General features: G+C 40.3%; 1 protein-coding gene across 3 annotated transcripts in view; it reads right to left on the bottom strand.

Annotated features, from left to right (window-relative positions):
- The window catches only part of CDK6 (cyclin dependent kinase 6), a 214,979-nt gene that overhangs the window by 12,265 nt on the left and 187,185 nt on the right, over nucleotides 1-15,529 (bottom strand). For all 3 annotated transcript variants that reach the window (XM_072964990.1, XM_072964992.1, XM_072964991.1), the window contains exons 6-7: nucleotides 7,739-7,789; nucleotides 3,125-3,260 (exon numbers count right to left, since the gene is read on the bottom strand). In XM_072964990.1, the coding sequence (XP_072821091.1) occupies nucleotides 3,125-3,260; nucleotides 7,739-7,789 (187 nt within the window). The remainder of the gene's footprint in view (nucleotides 1-3,124; nucleotides 3,261-7,738; nucleotides 7,790-15,529) is intronic.

Here is a 15,529-nt window from a genome sequence, read left to right as displayed (position 1 = left end):
TTTTCTTCCCTTCCCCTTCTCATGGGAGGGGTATGTGTTCTTCTAAAGTTGGCCTTGACCACGTAACTTCCTTTGGCCAATGGAATGGGGACAGCAATGGCAGGGTGCCTCTTCCAATTGTATATTTCAGGGGCCATTGTATATTTCTGCTTGCCCTCCTGGGAGTGCCAACCTTCTATGATGAGAACAACATGCCCCAGGGAGCCAAAGCCCCTCTGGCCTGGACACCAGAATGAGACACGTGGAGAAGACCAGTACTTGATCCACTGGCTGAAGCAGAGTTGTTCCAAACGACTCACACAGCTCTCTCTGCCAATATACACACCCACAGGCAAGAAACAAATGCTAACTGCTATATGCTAGTGAGATGGTTGTTTGGATGTTTGTTATGCAGCAAAAGTGGACCATTACAAAAAAAAAAAAAGGTACCTCGGGCTCTGAAAGCAGTTTTGTAGCAAGAACTCTAAGCATATCCTATTTGGAGTAAGTACCCAGCCTTCCAAGTGAAGCATGATGAAGGGGACAATAGTTGTAAAGATATGTAGGTTTTGGTTGCTAAAAATAATCCTTTCCCTGAATTGTCTTGTTACTGCATACTATTTACGCATCTATGTAAGAGCATTTATAAATGTGGACATATATATCCCTACATGTATGATTGAGGCATGATACAAGGTCAACCTTTTTTTCAGATAAAAATGAAGGATAATTCTTTAAAGTGCTAAACTTTTGAATGTTAATTGTTTCTTAAATAAAACATTCTAAAACACCTTTCACTTTTTTTCCTTACTAAAAAATTTTTAACAAGAGGCAACAGGTACTATACTCTAGGGGTCTCAGCTGCCTCTCTTGTCCCGAATGTAGGCTGTAGGCTTTACAGTTCTAGCCTGTGTCCCTCTAGGACAAAATAGTGAGAGCTTTCAGAAGGTTCTGAGGTTTAAGGTCTTGGGCTGTCCTTTCCCTGAATGCCTGTGGATATTGTGCTCCATGCTTAAGTTTTCCCTGGACATGATGTTACTGGCTGTGCTTTCTATTCCTCTCCTTTGTGTTTTCTAATCTCTGCTGCCACTCCTTGTCCAACCACCTCCTTTTCTCTTTGGTAGATTTCTTTGCTCCTTTTTCTTTGTCTCCTGCTACTTCTCCAGACTAGCACTTGTGTATGATCTGACTTTGAAAGCCACCGTTGTTAGTGGGGGACCCTGAAGGAACCCATGGCATTGTCTATTATCTTTACATTTTAAGTTCTTCTCAGTGATTCCTACTGATTTGGGGCCAGGAGATATTTCGGGGTGTCTTACGATGTTCTGGAAGGAGTAGGCTACTTCACTACCAAAACTGTTCATCACTGTGACTGTCCAGAATCCTCTTCCAAGAGGAACATTTCATTCAATGAATGAGGAATATTTCCTGCTGAAAAGGAAAGCCCATGGTGGCTATATTTTATAACACGTGGTCCCCACCCCCTCCCAGCATAGCTGACTGGGCCAGGAGTGCAACCTGCCCTTAGGTAGCAACCCATATCTTGGTTTGGCAAAAAGGTAAGGTATGTCAGCCAGATTCCCCCTTTTAGGAATCTGATGGAGGAAATACTGACAGCAAATGTCAGCAGTGGGGGTTACAGCTGAAAGGATCCATGAATTAGTTGAAGTTCTGACAGTCAAGGACCCAGCAAGAATTAGAGGGAGCAGACAGTATGACTGGAAAGAAGCAGTGAGGTGGAGATGAGGCATTCAGAGCAGAGAAAAGCAGAGTTTCTAAGAGCAGGCAGTGCACAGGACAGAGAATGTTTACACTCTGGGTGGCTTTCCATTTCCAGGCCACACGAAACATCCCATCAAATCCCCTTTTCTTAAGGTAATGCAAATACATACCTGTTATCTGAAACCAAGGAAGAATCTTCTGAAATAGCAGGTGAGCCAGCAAGTGTGCATGTACAATGAGCCTTTGTCTAGGTGAATACCCTCCTTTCTAACTGATCTATTTCAAAGGATGTGGGCTAAGGTCCTTAGTGAGTGTTTTAGAAATAAACAGTGGGAGGAAATTTAGCTGTTGTGATCCATAACTTGGCAGTGAAGGGAACTCTTGCCTAAGTATCAGAAAATGAGCCACCATCAAGTGAAGATGGAGTTAGGGCTTTTTACTGGGAAAATCCAGGGCTCTGCACACATACCAATCAATGGCGATGTCTACACAGAGCTGAACCATAACATTGCTCACCACCTGCTCTTAGCAACTCTGCTTTTCTCTGCTCTGAATGCCTCTTCTCCACCTCACTGCTTCTTTCCAGTCATACTGTCAGCTCTCTCTAACTCTAGCTGGTCCCTTGACTATCAGAACTTCAACTAATTCATAGATTGTACAGACTCTTAGGTCTATACCTAAAAATCAGAATACATTGGCAGAATGGGAGCATTGGCTCCTCTGGGTCTAGAAGCACTTTCTTGGTTAGATATCAAAGGTCAATTTTTTCCACTGGTAAAGGATACACTCATTACTACTTATTGGATTCCAGACACCAAGAGTAGCCCAACAGGTACACTCTACCCATCATTCTGGTCTCCAAATACAGGGAATTATGCACAAAGCCAAGTATTATGAGTTTGAGTCTAAAGCAGGGCACAGAAATCTTTGTTTTCAGTGAGGCGTTTTATAATCATTCAATATTTATTAAATAAATTAGTAATTAGAAGGAGTATTGCTATGCAGTTCCTTTGGAAAAACATCTTCCTCAAGATGTGCGTATTTAAGAAAAGGCACATTAAAATGCCAAACAAGCTGCTTAAAGTGGCATGAAACTGTCAACAAGGAAACATAATATTTACTTCTAAGGAAGCATATGTTTAGACAAATCCAGAGGATTCTAAGGCTGCAAAAGAACATTCAAAGATGGCAGACTGAAAAAGTGTGGATCAGACTCTTTTTCTACAGGAACTGAAGACACTGCAGAATCAAAAGCCACTGGCTGCTTCAGGTGTGGAAAGGAAAGCGGCAGAGAGACTGTGGCCTCTGCCCTGGGTGGTTGTGGCCCACGGTGTTGAACTGACGCTGTGCCCACCACCCCGCATGGACAGGGCAAGTCTCTCATGAGCAGAGTGCAGACCAACTTGGCATCGTGTGAACTTACCAGAAGTAGATCTTTGCCTTGTTCATCAATATCTGTCACAAACTTCTCAATTGGTTGAGGAGATTTCGAGTGAAAAGCCTGCCTGGGAAGGGCAACATCTCTAGGCCAGTCCTCTTCTCCTGGAAGTCCAATTACGCTACGAAGAACCATGTGTGAAAATAAGCATTAGCTGCTGTGCTGAAGCTATTTTCCAGCAAAATCTAGAAGAAGGTAAAGTCTAAGGGGCAGGCACGGGGGACACAGAGCCCCAGGAACCCCTCACTTGAACGACTTTCAGGACTCATTTCTCCCTGTCCTACAACAATACGGTGATCATGGAGCAGAAGGCGCTCCCACAGGACAACTGTGAAAGCCACTGGGAAGAAGTAAGAGACTACTTTGGCAGCAGACACAAAATGTAAGCAATGATGCAGAAATGGAAAATATTACATTACCAATAAGCCCTGAAATACTGATGGAGCAGGACCTCTATATTCACAGGATGCCCACGTGGGCAGATCATATTTGCCTTTATGCCCAAGAGTGGCTTTTGTGTTCTGCTCAAACCGTTCTGTTGACATGCTTTTATGATGCTCATCTAACATGACTGTGTTTACACATCAATTTGGTTGCATTTTTTGGTTAAAGAATAATTCCCCAAACAGAAATTACATAAATTAAAATTAGACCAGAAACATGAGGCTAAAAGTTATGTTAGTCCTGTGTTATGCAAATGCTATTTTATAATTTAATATCACATTTAATGTATATAATTTAATGTACATATTTTGTGTAACTATTTTATGGTACTGCTAAGTGAGCAAACAATTAAGAAAAACAGCATCATTTACGTTTCTCCTGAAAATCATTCTGGGATCAGAAATGTAGAGAGAGTATCAAGTGATATTAAAAACTGCACATCCTTTGGCAACAGGCAGACCTGGGTTCAAATTCTGCACCTGCCACTTATTGGTAGGTAAGGACAAACTACTTAACTCCTGTGAGCCTCAGTGTCTTTATTTATACAACAATGACAACAACTGATGGTGTTATGAGGATCAGCAATAACTTATGTAAAGTGCATAGCACAGTGCCTAACACACAGTACTCGTCAACAGCAATGCATGACCCACTATTATTATCACAAGAGGAAAATAACATCATTAATCTAAAATGCGCATGCAGCACATCACCACCACACAAAAAATACGAACTGCTGGAATTATACTGATGTGTGATTTAGGTTGTTCAGAAATATTAGAGGTCAGTGGCCTTACACAACTTATATATTATGTAGATATTCTTCATAATTTATGTATAGGTGGTTAAGGAGCTTTGAACAAGGGGAATAAGGGGAAGCAAGAACTTGTACCTCACACAGACTCTGATTAACTCTAACCTAAAAAATTATAGTTTAGTGGACAGAATATACGGTTATTCAAATATTGAGCAAACTATTTTGACTACAGTTAGAAATGGTGCTGGCCTATGTTACCATCTTCCTGGCCTGCCCTCGCTGGGGGTGATCTCCTGAATAAGTCCCCAGGGTTCAGGAGCACGTGGTGGTGTCATAAGATCTCTCTCAGTCTCTGTTCCCCTTCCCTTCCCTCAACAAAGCCCAGGTCACAGACCTCACCTGGGAAAGCAGACACCTGTGTCATAACTGCACCTGTCTTTGGGTGTCTGGGGAGACACTGTAATCCTACCTCTGTGAGACATGCTGGGAGAGCCACGTTATTGAGGTAGATAGAGACAGACTCATGGACTTATTTACTGGAAAAAAGGAATGGAAATGACAACTTGAGCAACATACATATTTGTTTAATAGCAAGTTTTAGAATAAGGATAAAAAGAAGAAAACATGAACAGAAGAATGCTTATTAAACAACTTTAAAAATTGCCTTTCATTTGTTTTTAGCCTTTTAGCCATATTTGTATCAATATTCTTGCATATCATCACCAGTCACTTAGAAATCGATGATAACAGCTCTTAGTAAGTTTTTAAATCTTTTTTCTTTGCAGTTTTGAATATATCGAGTTAAATCTGTTAATATGGGCAGCTAAGTGCCAAAAGCTCTCAGAAAAATACTGTCTCTGTATGTGTATTTGCACGTGATGTATACATACATACACCCACATACCTGTTTACATAAATAACTTTTAAAAGTGTTTTAAAATCTATCACCTTCTCTGATCCCCATAATAACCTCCTGTGACATGCAGGTAAGTATTATTATTTCCATTTTGTAGACAGGGAAACTGAGGATGAGGAATGAAATGAACTGCCAAAGTCAGACACAGAGAGTTCAGTCCAGAGCCCAGAGTGAACTTACTCCAAATCCAGTATTTTGTTTCCATTTAACTATGACTCTGCTCCTAAAAATGCTCTAAAATGTCACTGGCTAAAAGCATTCAGTTTCACTTTCAAAGTACTTGTTGTTCTTTGAAAGTATAAATCTTCCTAAATGCAGAGACATTTTTCTCCTTAAGTGAATGTGAATATGGCTTTCCTTTAAAAAATATTCACTTTAATATCCAGTATGAACCTTTACAGCCTATATATGAGCGCTGTGAAACTCTGATAGGTCCTTTAAAAAGTGCTTGCATCAAATTTCAGTATTTGGACAGCTGAATACAAGGCTTAAAAGTTGACATTTGTACTGGAAAGACTGACAGAGCACAAAACCTATAAACGGCAGTGACGGCCGGGACAGAAACCATTCTTCAAGTACTTCCAAGTGACACTAGGGTGCAGCATTGTCCCTTTTCTCTACGCCAAAGCAATGAATGCGTTCAGAGGAAATAGAACACAATTTCGATGAAACAATGCCAGAAACCGAGAAGTAAAACCTAAAGGCTCAAAACATATCGAACTTTATGGCTTCCTTTCTGCTGGCAGCCCAGGATCTCAGGCCTTCGTCAAAAGCGGAACTGGCCTTCCCTTGGAAGCAAGTCAAACGTGCTCATCAAAGGTTCCTTGTGGTCCACCTCACTGGCTTCGTGTCCTCAGGGGCACCAGCAGTGTGAGTGAGACTGAAGATGCCAGGGCTGACGGTGGTCAGGACGCCCAGACAGCGTCGGCAAGGAAAAGCAGGTGAAGGACCTTCAGCGCCTGGCAAGTGGGTTTCCGTTAAGATTGGTTTTACTTTTACCAAGAGGGTCACTGGTGGTAGGTCTCACTTTCCTAGTTCCCGCTTCCCTTTCACATGCACACAAAATATCTTCAACAGGGATAGGGAAGAATAGATGGGAGTTCACCAATGAATGATCAAACAATGTGACACCCAGAAGCAGAGAGTAACGTGGACGTTCGGTCCTGAGTCCCTCCATCCTACAGAGCGGGCAGCAACAGCGGTGGGAGCAGCTGTGGTGGCTGCTGCCCTGGACCTGGGAAGCACCCCCAACAGTAAAACGAGCAAATGTTTTTCAGGCCTTAAAGCCCGTGGGTTCCAACTCAGCAGGAACACTGACACTAACAGAAGCCTATTAGAGCTGCTTCCAGTCACCAAAGAACTGACTCAGTTTCCGGTTTTATTCCAGCTCTTTCAAGCAGTTATGCATGGGAAGATGGTGTTCAAACAGAATTATTTTCATTAAGGGTACTTTTCATCAGTTTTACAGATAAAAAAATCACTGCATTTCCTTTAAAACGGTACAGACCAATGATCAGGGCTGGTTTTGGTTCTAGAACTCCCACTTTCTTCCTACTCCACCGCGATTCTGATGGGCTGGGAAAACACACAAATCCCCAAAGGAGGCCAAACTGCATGCTCTGCAGGAAGAAAAGCCTCTTAACATTCTAGAAACATGAGAGCATCCATCTTCATATGCACAAACATGCAGACACTAATGGAACTCTGAAAATCATCAAGGAGCTATGCCACAGACAACTGGAGCCCAAGAATTTGAGCACAAGAAAGGATCTTCAAGTTTCATGTCTCAGGTGAAGAGCTTAAGAACAAAGAGGTAAAATAATGAATGATCATTACAATAATAGCTAACATTTTTTTTAAGCCTTTAGAATGTACCAGGCACTGGGGAAGCCCTCGACAGGGTGTTCTAAATGAAATTCTCAAGATCGCACACTTATTTAGCCATAGACACAGGACTGGAACCCAGGATTCTCATTTCCTATTTCAGTGTTCCAAAGAAAAACGGATTGTGGAACATAGCATCCTTGGCTCAGGAAAACAAAACAGAACAATGTACAACCAACTGGGATGAATAAAGGACACTCAGTGGGGACTGGAAGCCTAGTGGGCAAAATGGGTTACTGGGCCACTGAGCACCCCACCTCTGATGGTGGGAGCATCTGAAATGACCCCCAGCTGACAACACAACTAAACCAAAGACCTGGAGCTCAGCCAAGCAGAGAAGGAGAAGCCGCCAAAAGGTCCACACAAGCAACATACAAGCTTCCAGAGCAGAGCAGTTAGGCCACACGTCATGAGGGGCTCTGTGCAAAACAGCACGTCTACCCTGTCCCCACTCACCACACAAATAGCAACACTGTCTGCAGCAGCAGCTTGGGGTAGGAAAGACGAGAGATAAACATATTACATGAACGTCAGAGGAAGGTCACTGTAAATGTTTTAATGCTACAGACACTGATGTAAAATTACAGTTACTACTTACTCCAAGATTTTTCCTAGTTGATCGACATCTGAACTTCCACGAAAAAGAGGCCTAAAAGAATAAAGATACATATTAAACAAGGAATTTTCTCTGGTTACGTTCCAATCATATTTGTCGTGATCATTATATAACGGGAATCAAAATATTCTTTGTGTAGGGAAGAAGTAAAGAATGCAGATACCTTTTCTTTTGGTAAATGAAGGTTTTTTTGCCTCCATTTCACTTACAAATATCTGGTGGTGCCTGAATCCCATGCCTGATAATCACAGTCATTGTAACAACAGTGCCACCATCATATACAGGCCCCAGCTTCAAAGTTCTGCTTAACTTTGTGATAGGGTGGAACACATCCCTGGCTTAGTCTCAACCAGGGGTATGTGGTATTCTTTGAAACTATTCATGGTCAAATCCTTCTCAGAATACCCTTTCTTTTTTTTAAATTGAAGTATAGTTGATTTACAGTATTGTGTTACTTTTAGGTGTACAGCAAAGTGTTCAGTTACATATATATATATTTTTTTTTCAGATCCTTTTCCATTATAGGTAATTATAAGCCACTAAATATAGTTCCAGTGCCATCAGTAAATCCTTGTTTCTTATCTATTTTACGTATGTAGGTAGTTTGTATACATTAATCCAGACTCCTGATTTATCCCTTCCTCCTCCCTTATGTCTGTGAGTCTGTTTCCATTTGATACACCACTTTTTAATTCTTTCTAAAGCACAGAACTTGGGTTACATAGAATCAACAATTCTCTTTTCTTTTCACGTTCATCTGTTTCTTTAATACTAAAGAACAAAATGATAAAATTAAGTATAACTAGCCTTCTGGAGTTTGAGAACAAACACAAATGACAAATGGCCCCTCCTTGTTAAGCAAGGCTCAAGTGGCTGCAGTGGTGAGTGTGCCGGGGTGGGAAGCACAGAGGGAAGACAGAGCGTCAGTTTCATCTGCCGAGCTGGTTAAGTAGCTCCGGACACATGCCAAGCCCCCCACCCTTCATGAAGAAGACTGGCATCTACAGAAGCATGAGTGAAGTTACTTTTGAGGATTAGGGAGCAGTTTACCATAAATATCTTGGCATGGCTACTGGGAAACAAACAAAGCAGACTAACTTGAATGGATGTTTCCAGGCAAAGGCGTAAGAATATCTCGTTTCTGGGGTGGCCACTGAGACCCTAGCCTAACACTCAGCTGTAGCAATGGCTCATGCCTTTCCCGTTTTAGTTTTCACCTCTTTTTGTCCCTTGGCAATATCCTAACCTTTTTTTGCTAGCTCCACTATGCATTTAAGCTTGCTCTATTTTATCTTAAAGTTGCTGCATGTTTTAGCAGAGGACTTTCAAGTCATGCAGCCCACCATACGGCAAAAGCCTGAAGTCTGATCTCTAGTGGTTGAACTTGGCCCACAAAATGACATGTGCTTGCCATCCTCGAGTTAGAACTGGTCCATCAGTTTGGCGCCTCCTTTCATTAATGTGGCAAGCAAAAGGTCTGAATCATAACCACTCTCTGTGAACACTCAGCAAAACCTGCTGGGGGACACTAGAAACCTGGAGGCTGCAATTTGGTGTACAACTCAGGTGGCCTTTTGCCACCTTAGGAAGACCTGGCGTGAGACTCTGAGGTCTTTGAATCTGACTTTGCAGCAGATATGGGTTGGCTTAGGTTATACAGAGCCACCAAAACCTGACTGCATGCAGTTAACTCCTATAAAATGGATCTTTGGATGCACAGACACAGTCACAAGTCAACAGAAATGGGTCACGTGAAGGGGGAACAAGACTAATTGGATCTGGTACTCTCAGCTGACCAAGAGGTTGGTCATGAATGTGATCAAACTCTTAGAACTATCTATTCCGTTTTCAGCTGAAAATTTGGAATAGTTTGTATGAGCTGCTTTTATGTACACCAGAAGCTTGGAGAAGATTTAGAGGAGAGGTGAAACCTCTAGGTGTGCTATGGCGGAGAACAGAGACATAGACCTAAGGACCTCATTTTTTTATCTTTAAATAAGGCTTTATGTTAAAAAGTCTTGGCTTTTATGCACCATGAACTGAAGAAACACACAGGACTGGTATTTTCATTGAGATTATTTTGAGTGTTTCTTTCTTTCTCAGATTAGTTGAGCTAAATATCCTTCAATTTACATAATTTATGGCTTATGGTGGACAAATATGAACATAATCTTTGATTATATTCTTTGGTTTAGTGCTGAGGGAGAGTTTAACCTACTGCCTTGAGTAACTATATAACTGCAGTGATGATTTGGCTAAAACACATACATACATTGAGTTGGATGTGGCTGGTTCTTTGTTACCATGACACAGAGCTGAGCTGGAAGGAGTCGAGGGTTGAAGGAGCAAAATGGGGGAGAATAAAACACACACACTGAGGACTGAGACTGAAATAGAGATGGCAGAGGTTCAAAATAACTTCAAACTGTTTCCTCCCATTGCCTAAGGATCTACCTCTCCTGCGTATCCTAGGGTGCACTTACAGAGCCCTGACGTGAAGACAGAAGCTGAGAGAGGAAAGCTCTATTATATACCATGAGACAGAGCATCATCAAAGAGAAAAAGTCATGCTTTTTTTTTTTAATCACTGTCGGGGGAGGATCCACAAAGCGCTCCTTTCTTGTCTGTTTTTAGACATAAGCCTCCCAGGTGACATACTTACTAATTATTTAAAAGTACAGTTAACAATAGAGACATTCTATTGAAGGTAGTAAATCTAGTAAATCTGAAGCCTGTTTTTGTATTTTTTTTAAAATAATTCTTCCTTATACACATATTTGGGGGGGGAATAATAAAATGGAAAGATTACTTCTATCACAACCATCCCAAAATAAAGACTGCAATTGCTTTACTGGAGTAACACATGAAAACTACAATGAATCACTTCTTTAGATACTTTCAGCAGTTTAATCAAGTCGTTGGTTAATGGTGCACTAACGTTATCTGCTTAAGACATTTATGAATCTAAGTTTCATGAATCCATTTCCAATCTTATCTACATTTCTTTTCTCTTCCCTCTAGCTTATGATTCTCCTTTTTCTTCAAAAGATTTTCTCCACATTCCCCGGGACTGTTACATTCCACTGCATAAACTCTGCTTGTCTCTCATGGCCCTGAGCCTCTTTCTATTTTGAATTCCCACATAAACTACAGAGGAGCCTACTGGAAGGGCTTTACCCTTGAAACCAATTTATTTGACAAGATAAGCAATATTTGGGGGAAAATATCTGAAACCAAACATTGCTATGTTTTTATGAAAGAGAATTTTAGGTTATTTCCGTGTATTTTCTTCAAATATCTTTCTTCACCATTACAGTTAATGCTGATAAGATAAACTCTTTATGAAAGAAATACATTTTCATTTCTACATGTAAACTTTTTTTTCCTAACTAAAAGGATATTACCGTAAAATACAATGGCAAATTGCACTCACTTCAAACCACAGCAAAGTCAATTCTCTTCTCACATCACCTTAGGCACTGTTGTGCCAAAAAAAGCATAGTTCTTGGGGTTTTTTTAAATCAAGGATTTTCCCCAAGGCTTTCCTAAATTTGTGAAAGGTTAAGCCTTAATATTTACCCCCCACCCCTTAAGGTGTGATTTCAGGATATTTGTTGATTGGGGAAAGGGCACAGATTTTGGTGATAAACTGTCCTAAATGTGAACCCCTACTCAGCCGATTCTCTCTATATGACCTTAGGAAAATCACCTAGCCTCTTTGAATTTATTTGCTTCATCTGTAAAATGTCCAGTTTATAGTAAACCTATAATAAGCAGCAACTAAATATGCACACTTTCTCATAGAATTTTATCATCCAGAAAAGAATGAATGTCAATATTTCCAATAAGGTTTAATTCATTTTGAATTGGCATTATCATTGCCCCTTCTGACTCACCCTGTCTTATAAGTGAAGTGAATTTTCTTGGGTCAAATTACAAAGGGGACCAAGTTTCAGATTATATGCCTTTTGAAACAAACGACTGAAAGAACGTATAAATATTATTCATAATCTCAATGAACAGTGGAAAACAACATTTAGAAGTAGGGTATGTTTTCTAGCAGATGAGACGAGTATCTGTCTGTTACAGAGAGGAAATGATTCATGCATAGTGGAAGATGGAAGATTTCGTTTAGTTACAGTACTTTCATTGTACTAAAAAGATGAAGAAGCCATGGATCACCCTAGAGAACATCTCTGTAACCTGCATTTGACCTGCAGCTATGCTTTCCCTGCTATCTTTCTTGATTAGTAGAGGAATTTTCCATGTTCATAAAATGACCTTTCAAAAAATATTACCCAGGGGTGTGTTTGCTGTTTTATACTTGCACTCCATGTTCAGTTCTAAAGCTGTTATCTGTTAAGGTAAAAATGTCAATTTATCACCTTATAATTACCACCCATTCAAATAACCAGATTAAGCAGAAAATCGATGAACTGATTTGCTTTGTAAATACTAATTGCGTGATCACGTACTAAATACAAAGGGTTGCATTAGGTCCCTGCCCCTGAAAATAAATATTAAATATAAGTTAGTATGTATGATCTTAAAATATAATAGACATATTTAAATTATATTTTATACATTTATATTATAATAAAACAATAATATGTTTATATTATAAATTCATTATATAAAATATCAAAATACAACTTTAGAACTATTTATAAATAAATATACATCCATATCCTACATACTACCATAATGGTCTTTGCCTCCACAGGAGACAAGCTATACAAATGCAGGGTCATGAAACCGAGAAGTTTATCTCATTTTACTGGTAGGAGGCAAAGCCAAGGGCAATCATTCAACCTTCACTAGAATGTTGGGAGATGGTCTGACTAACCTCCTCTTAACAGATGAGAAGTAACTGATCCAGGAAAATACAGCCCGCCTGGTAAGTGGCTAAGCTGGTCTTGTGATTCCAATGAGCAGCAAGCAGAAGCAGTGTTTTAGAGAGACTGATATGGCAGGCACTCACTGGGTCAATTGGGAGGGATGGAGACGAAGCTGGGGATGCCAATGGGGAGGCCAGGTCACGAATGAGATGGCAAGGACCTGCCCCAGGTGGAAAAGGAAATGGGCAGGGATGCAAAGATGTTTAAGGGAAGGTGATCAGAACTTGGTGAAAGACTGAACATGACTTTAAAGGAGAAGGATGATTTGAAGTTTGCATTACTAGCAAAGCCAGGCTGAATGAGAAAGGCAGAGGAGTGGGAGACTAGGAGGAGCAAACTGGAAGATAATTTAGTTTTAAACATGCTCCTTGATAATAAAAGTAACATATAAAATAAAAGATATGCAAAAAGGTAGCTAAGCACACCTAGAGATGTACCTAGGAGTATTGAAAGCATATGTCCATACAAAAACTTGTACATGAACACACATAGCATATTCATATTCATAACAACCAAAAAGTAGAAAGAACCCATATGTCCATCGGCTGATAAAGGGATAAACAGAATGTGGTATAAGCCATACAACAGAGTATCATTCAATCATAAAAAGAAATGAAGCACTGCTACAATATGGATGACTCTTGAAAACATCATGCTAAGTAAAAGATGCCAGTCACAAAAGACCACATATTGTATGTTTCTATGTACAAGGAAGAGGCAAATCTACGATCAGAAAGTAGATTAGTGGTTGCCTAGGAAAAGGGCCATGTGGGAAAATGAGGAGTGACTGCTAATGGGTATGAGGTTTCTTTTTGGGGTAATAAAAATATTCTAAAACTGACCGTGGTGATGGTTGCACAACTCTCTGGATATACTACATTGAAAACCATTGAACTGTAAAATTTATATTGGTGAATTGTATGGTAAGTGAATTATATGTCAATAAAGCTTTTTTTATAAAGTAGTTAAAATTATATTTCCAAGCAAACATTTACAAATTTAGTTAAAAGAACTGCTTTAGGGTTAAATATATGAAAGGCTTAAGTACATGGTATTAAAGAAGAGCGACAAACACTTATTTTACCATATATTCAATCAAGGACCCACTTGGAGAGAGGTGCTCTGGAAGTTCTGAATAATCTAGTAATTTGATCTGAATCTCCCCCAAACACCTGATTAATCAGATTACGATTAACTGATAAACAGAAATGTCTATGTATGAAAAAAAGACACTCTTACAAAACTATCTTATGCTTTCCTCTAAATGGTGAGATTATGGGTGACTTTTTTCCTGCATTTTTCTATTATTCCGTACTCAGCATTTTATAAGCACAGTTCCTTTTAAAATCAGAAGGAAATCGTCCTAACATGGCTACTTGCCACACACTCCATGTATTAGATCTGGTCACCTCACCCCCTACTCCTGTCCTAACCCACCACTATCACTCACTTACTTGTTGGTTTCTGCAGCCAAATCAGAAGCTCTCTGAGGACAGGGCCGACCCTTACTTGCTGCTATATCCAGGGCACATAACTTTCTGTCCATAATTGGCACTCATTGAACACATACTGAATGGTTACTGTTTCTTCCATCAAGAAGGACTTCCTCTCTCTTCTTTCCATGAGCTTCAGTCCCTTACACCTCAAATTTCGCTTCCTTGGTTCACGCCTGGGTAGTGCAAGTGTGAGCATGTGTGTTTGCACAGATACATGTACATATGAATAGATGTATACACAGTCAGGGCTGCAACTGGATTTGACCGATACTGTCCTATCTAGCTATGCTGTATGAGTCTGTGACACTAGACAGTATCTGCAAATAATGGGTACTTAAAAATCCAGGCAGCCTGACAATTAGTCCCCTAAATCTAAAATCTTGCCAAAACCATCAGAGAAGCAGCAAGAGGCCTACAGCATAGGAAATTTGCCCACAGGTGCTTCCTTCACCCAAGTATGCAGGACAGGGATGGGCTCCTTGGAAGACAAAGAAAGAGAAGTGTTGAGAAAAAGTGTAGCAAAGGCAGACTAGGGAGTGAGGGACTACAGAGGGTGTGGAAGGGAAAGAGGCGCTGGAAGGAAACCAGTCCAGAAAGGAAGAAGGCCTGGTGGGAAAGAGCACTGGAGAAAAGGGGGAAAAAATATTAAAAGGCCAAGTAATGAAAGGGAAGGACAGGGGCGAAAATGATCTGAGATGAAGTTCTGTCATGGAGACATACACTGACAGGAAAAAGCCTCTACCAGGGAAGGGAGGTGCTACTTACAGCAAAGACCAGATGAACACAAGTCAGAGACTGTTGCCATATCTGTCCATAGCAGGGGACTCTGAGTCTCGTAATTTCCTTAAAAGTAAATTGCTGAATTAATTTTCCCTTGTTACCAGATGTGAATAATTTATTTCTCCACAGAGGGTTCATATTTACTGGACTATGAGTAACTTCCTTGACAGAGAGAGAGAGAGAGAAGCAGAGGAAAACCCCAATGGTTTTCAATGCAAAATTGCCAATTACAATTAAACTAGAGCTCCAAACCACTTGAGATTTCTGAAACATTACAAAACTTACAAATTAACATATTTACCCACATAGTCAACTTCATATATGACTAAAGAAGCCTAAGTGGCCATTAGGACAAAAAAAGCACTTCTAATATCACTTGAGCAAATGTTGAGTACCTAGTATTTGCCAGAAATCACTACTTCTTGTCTATACTTAATTAGAGAACTGCCTTTCTGTTCTCTCAGTGCTCTCTCTTCCTGTCTTAGTCTACTTGGGCTAGCATAATAGTACCATAGGCTGGGCGGCTAAAATGACAGAAATTTATTTCCCACAGTTCTGGAGGCTGAGAAGTCCTAGATGAAGGTGCCAACATGATTGAT

The sequence above is a fragment of the Vicugna pacos genome, chromosome 7 (genome assembly GCF_048564905.1).
Source record: "Vicugna pacos chromosome 7, VicPac4, whole genome shotgun sequence".
Classification (NCBI taxonomy): domain Eukaryota; kingdom Metazoa; phylum Chordata; class Mammalia; order Artiodactyla; family Camelidae; genus Vicugna; species Vicugna pacos.
The sequence above is the reverse complement of the archived record's forward strand: the minus strand, read 5'-3'. Positions and strand labels throughout refer to the sequence as shown.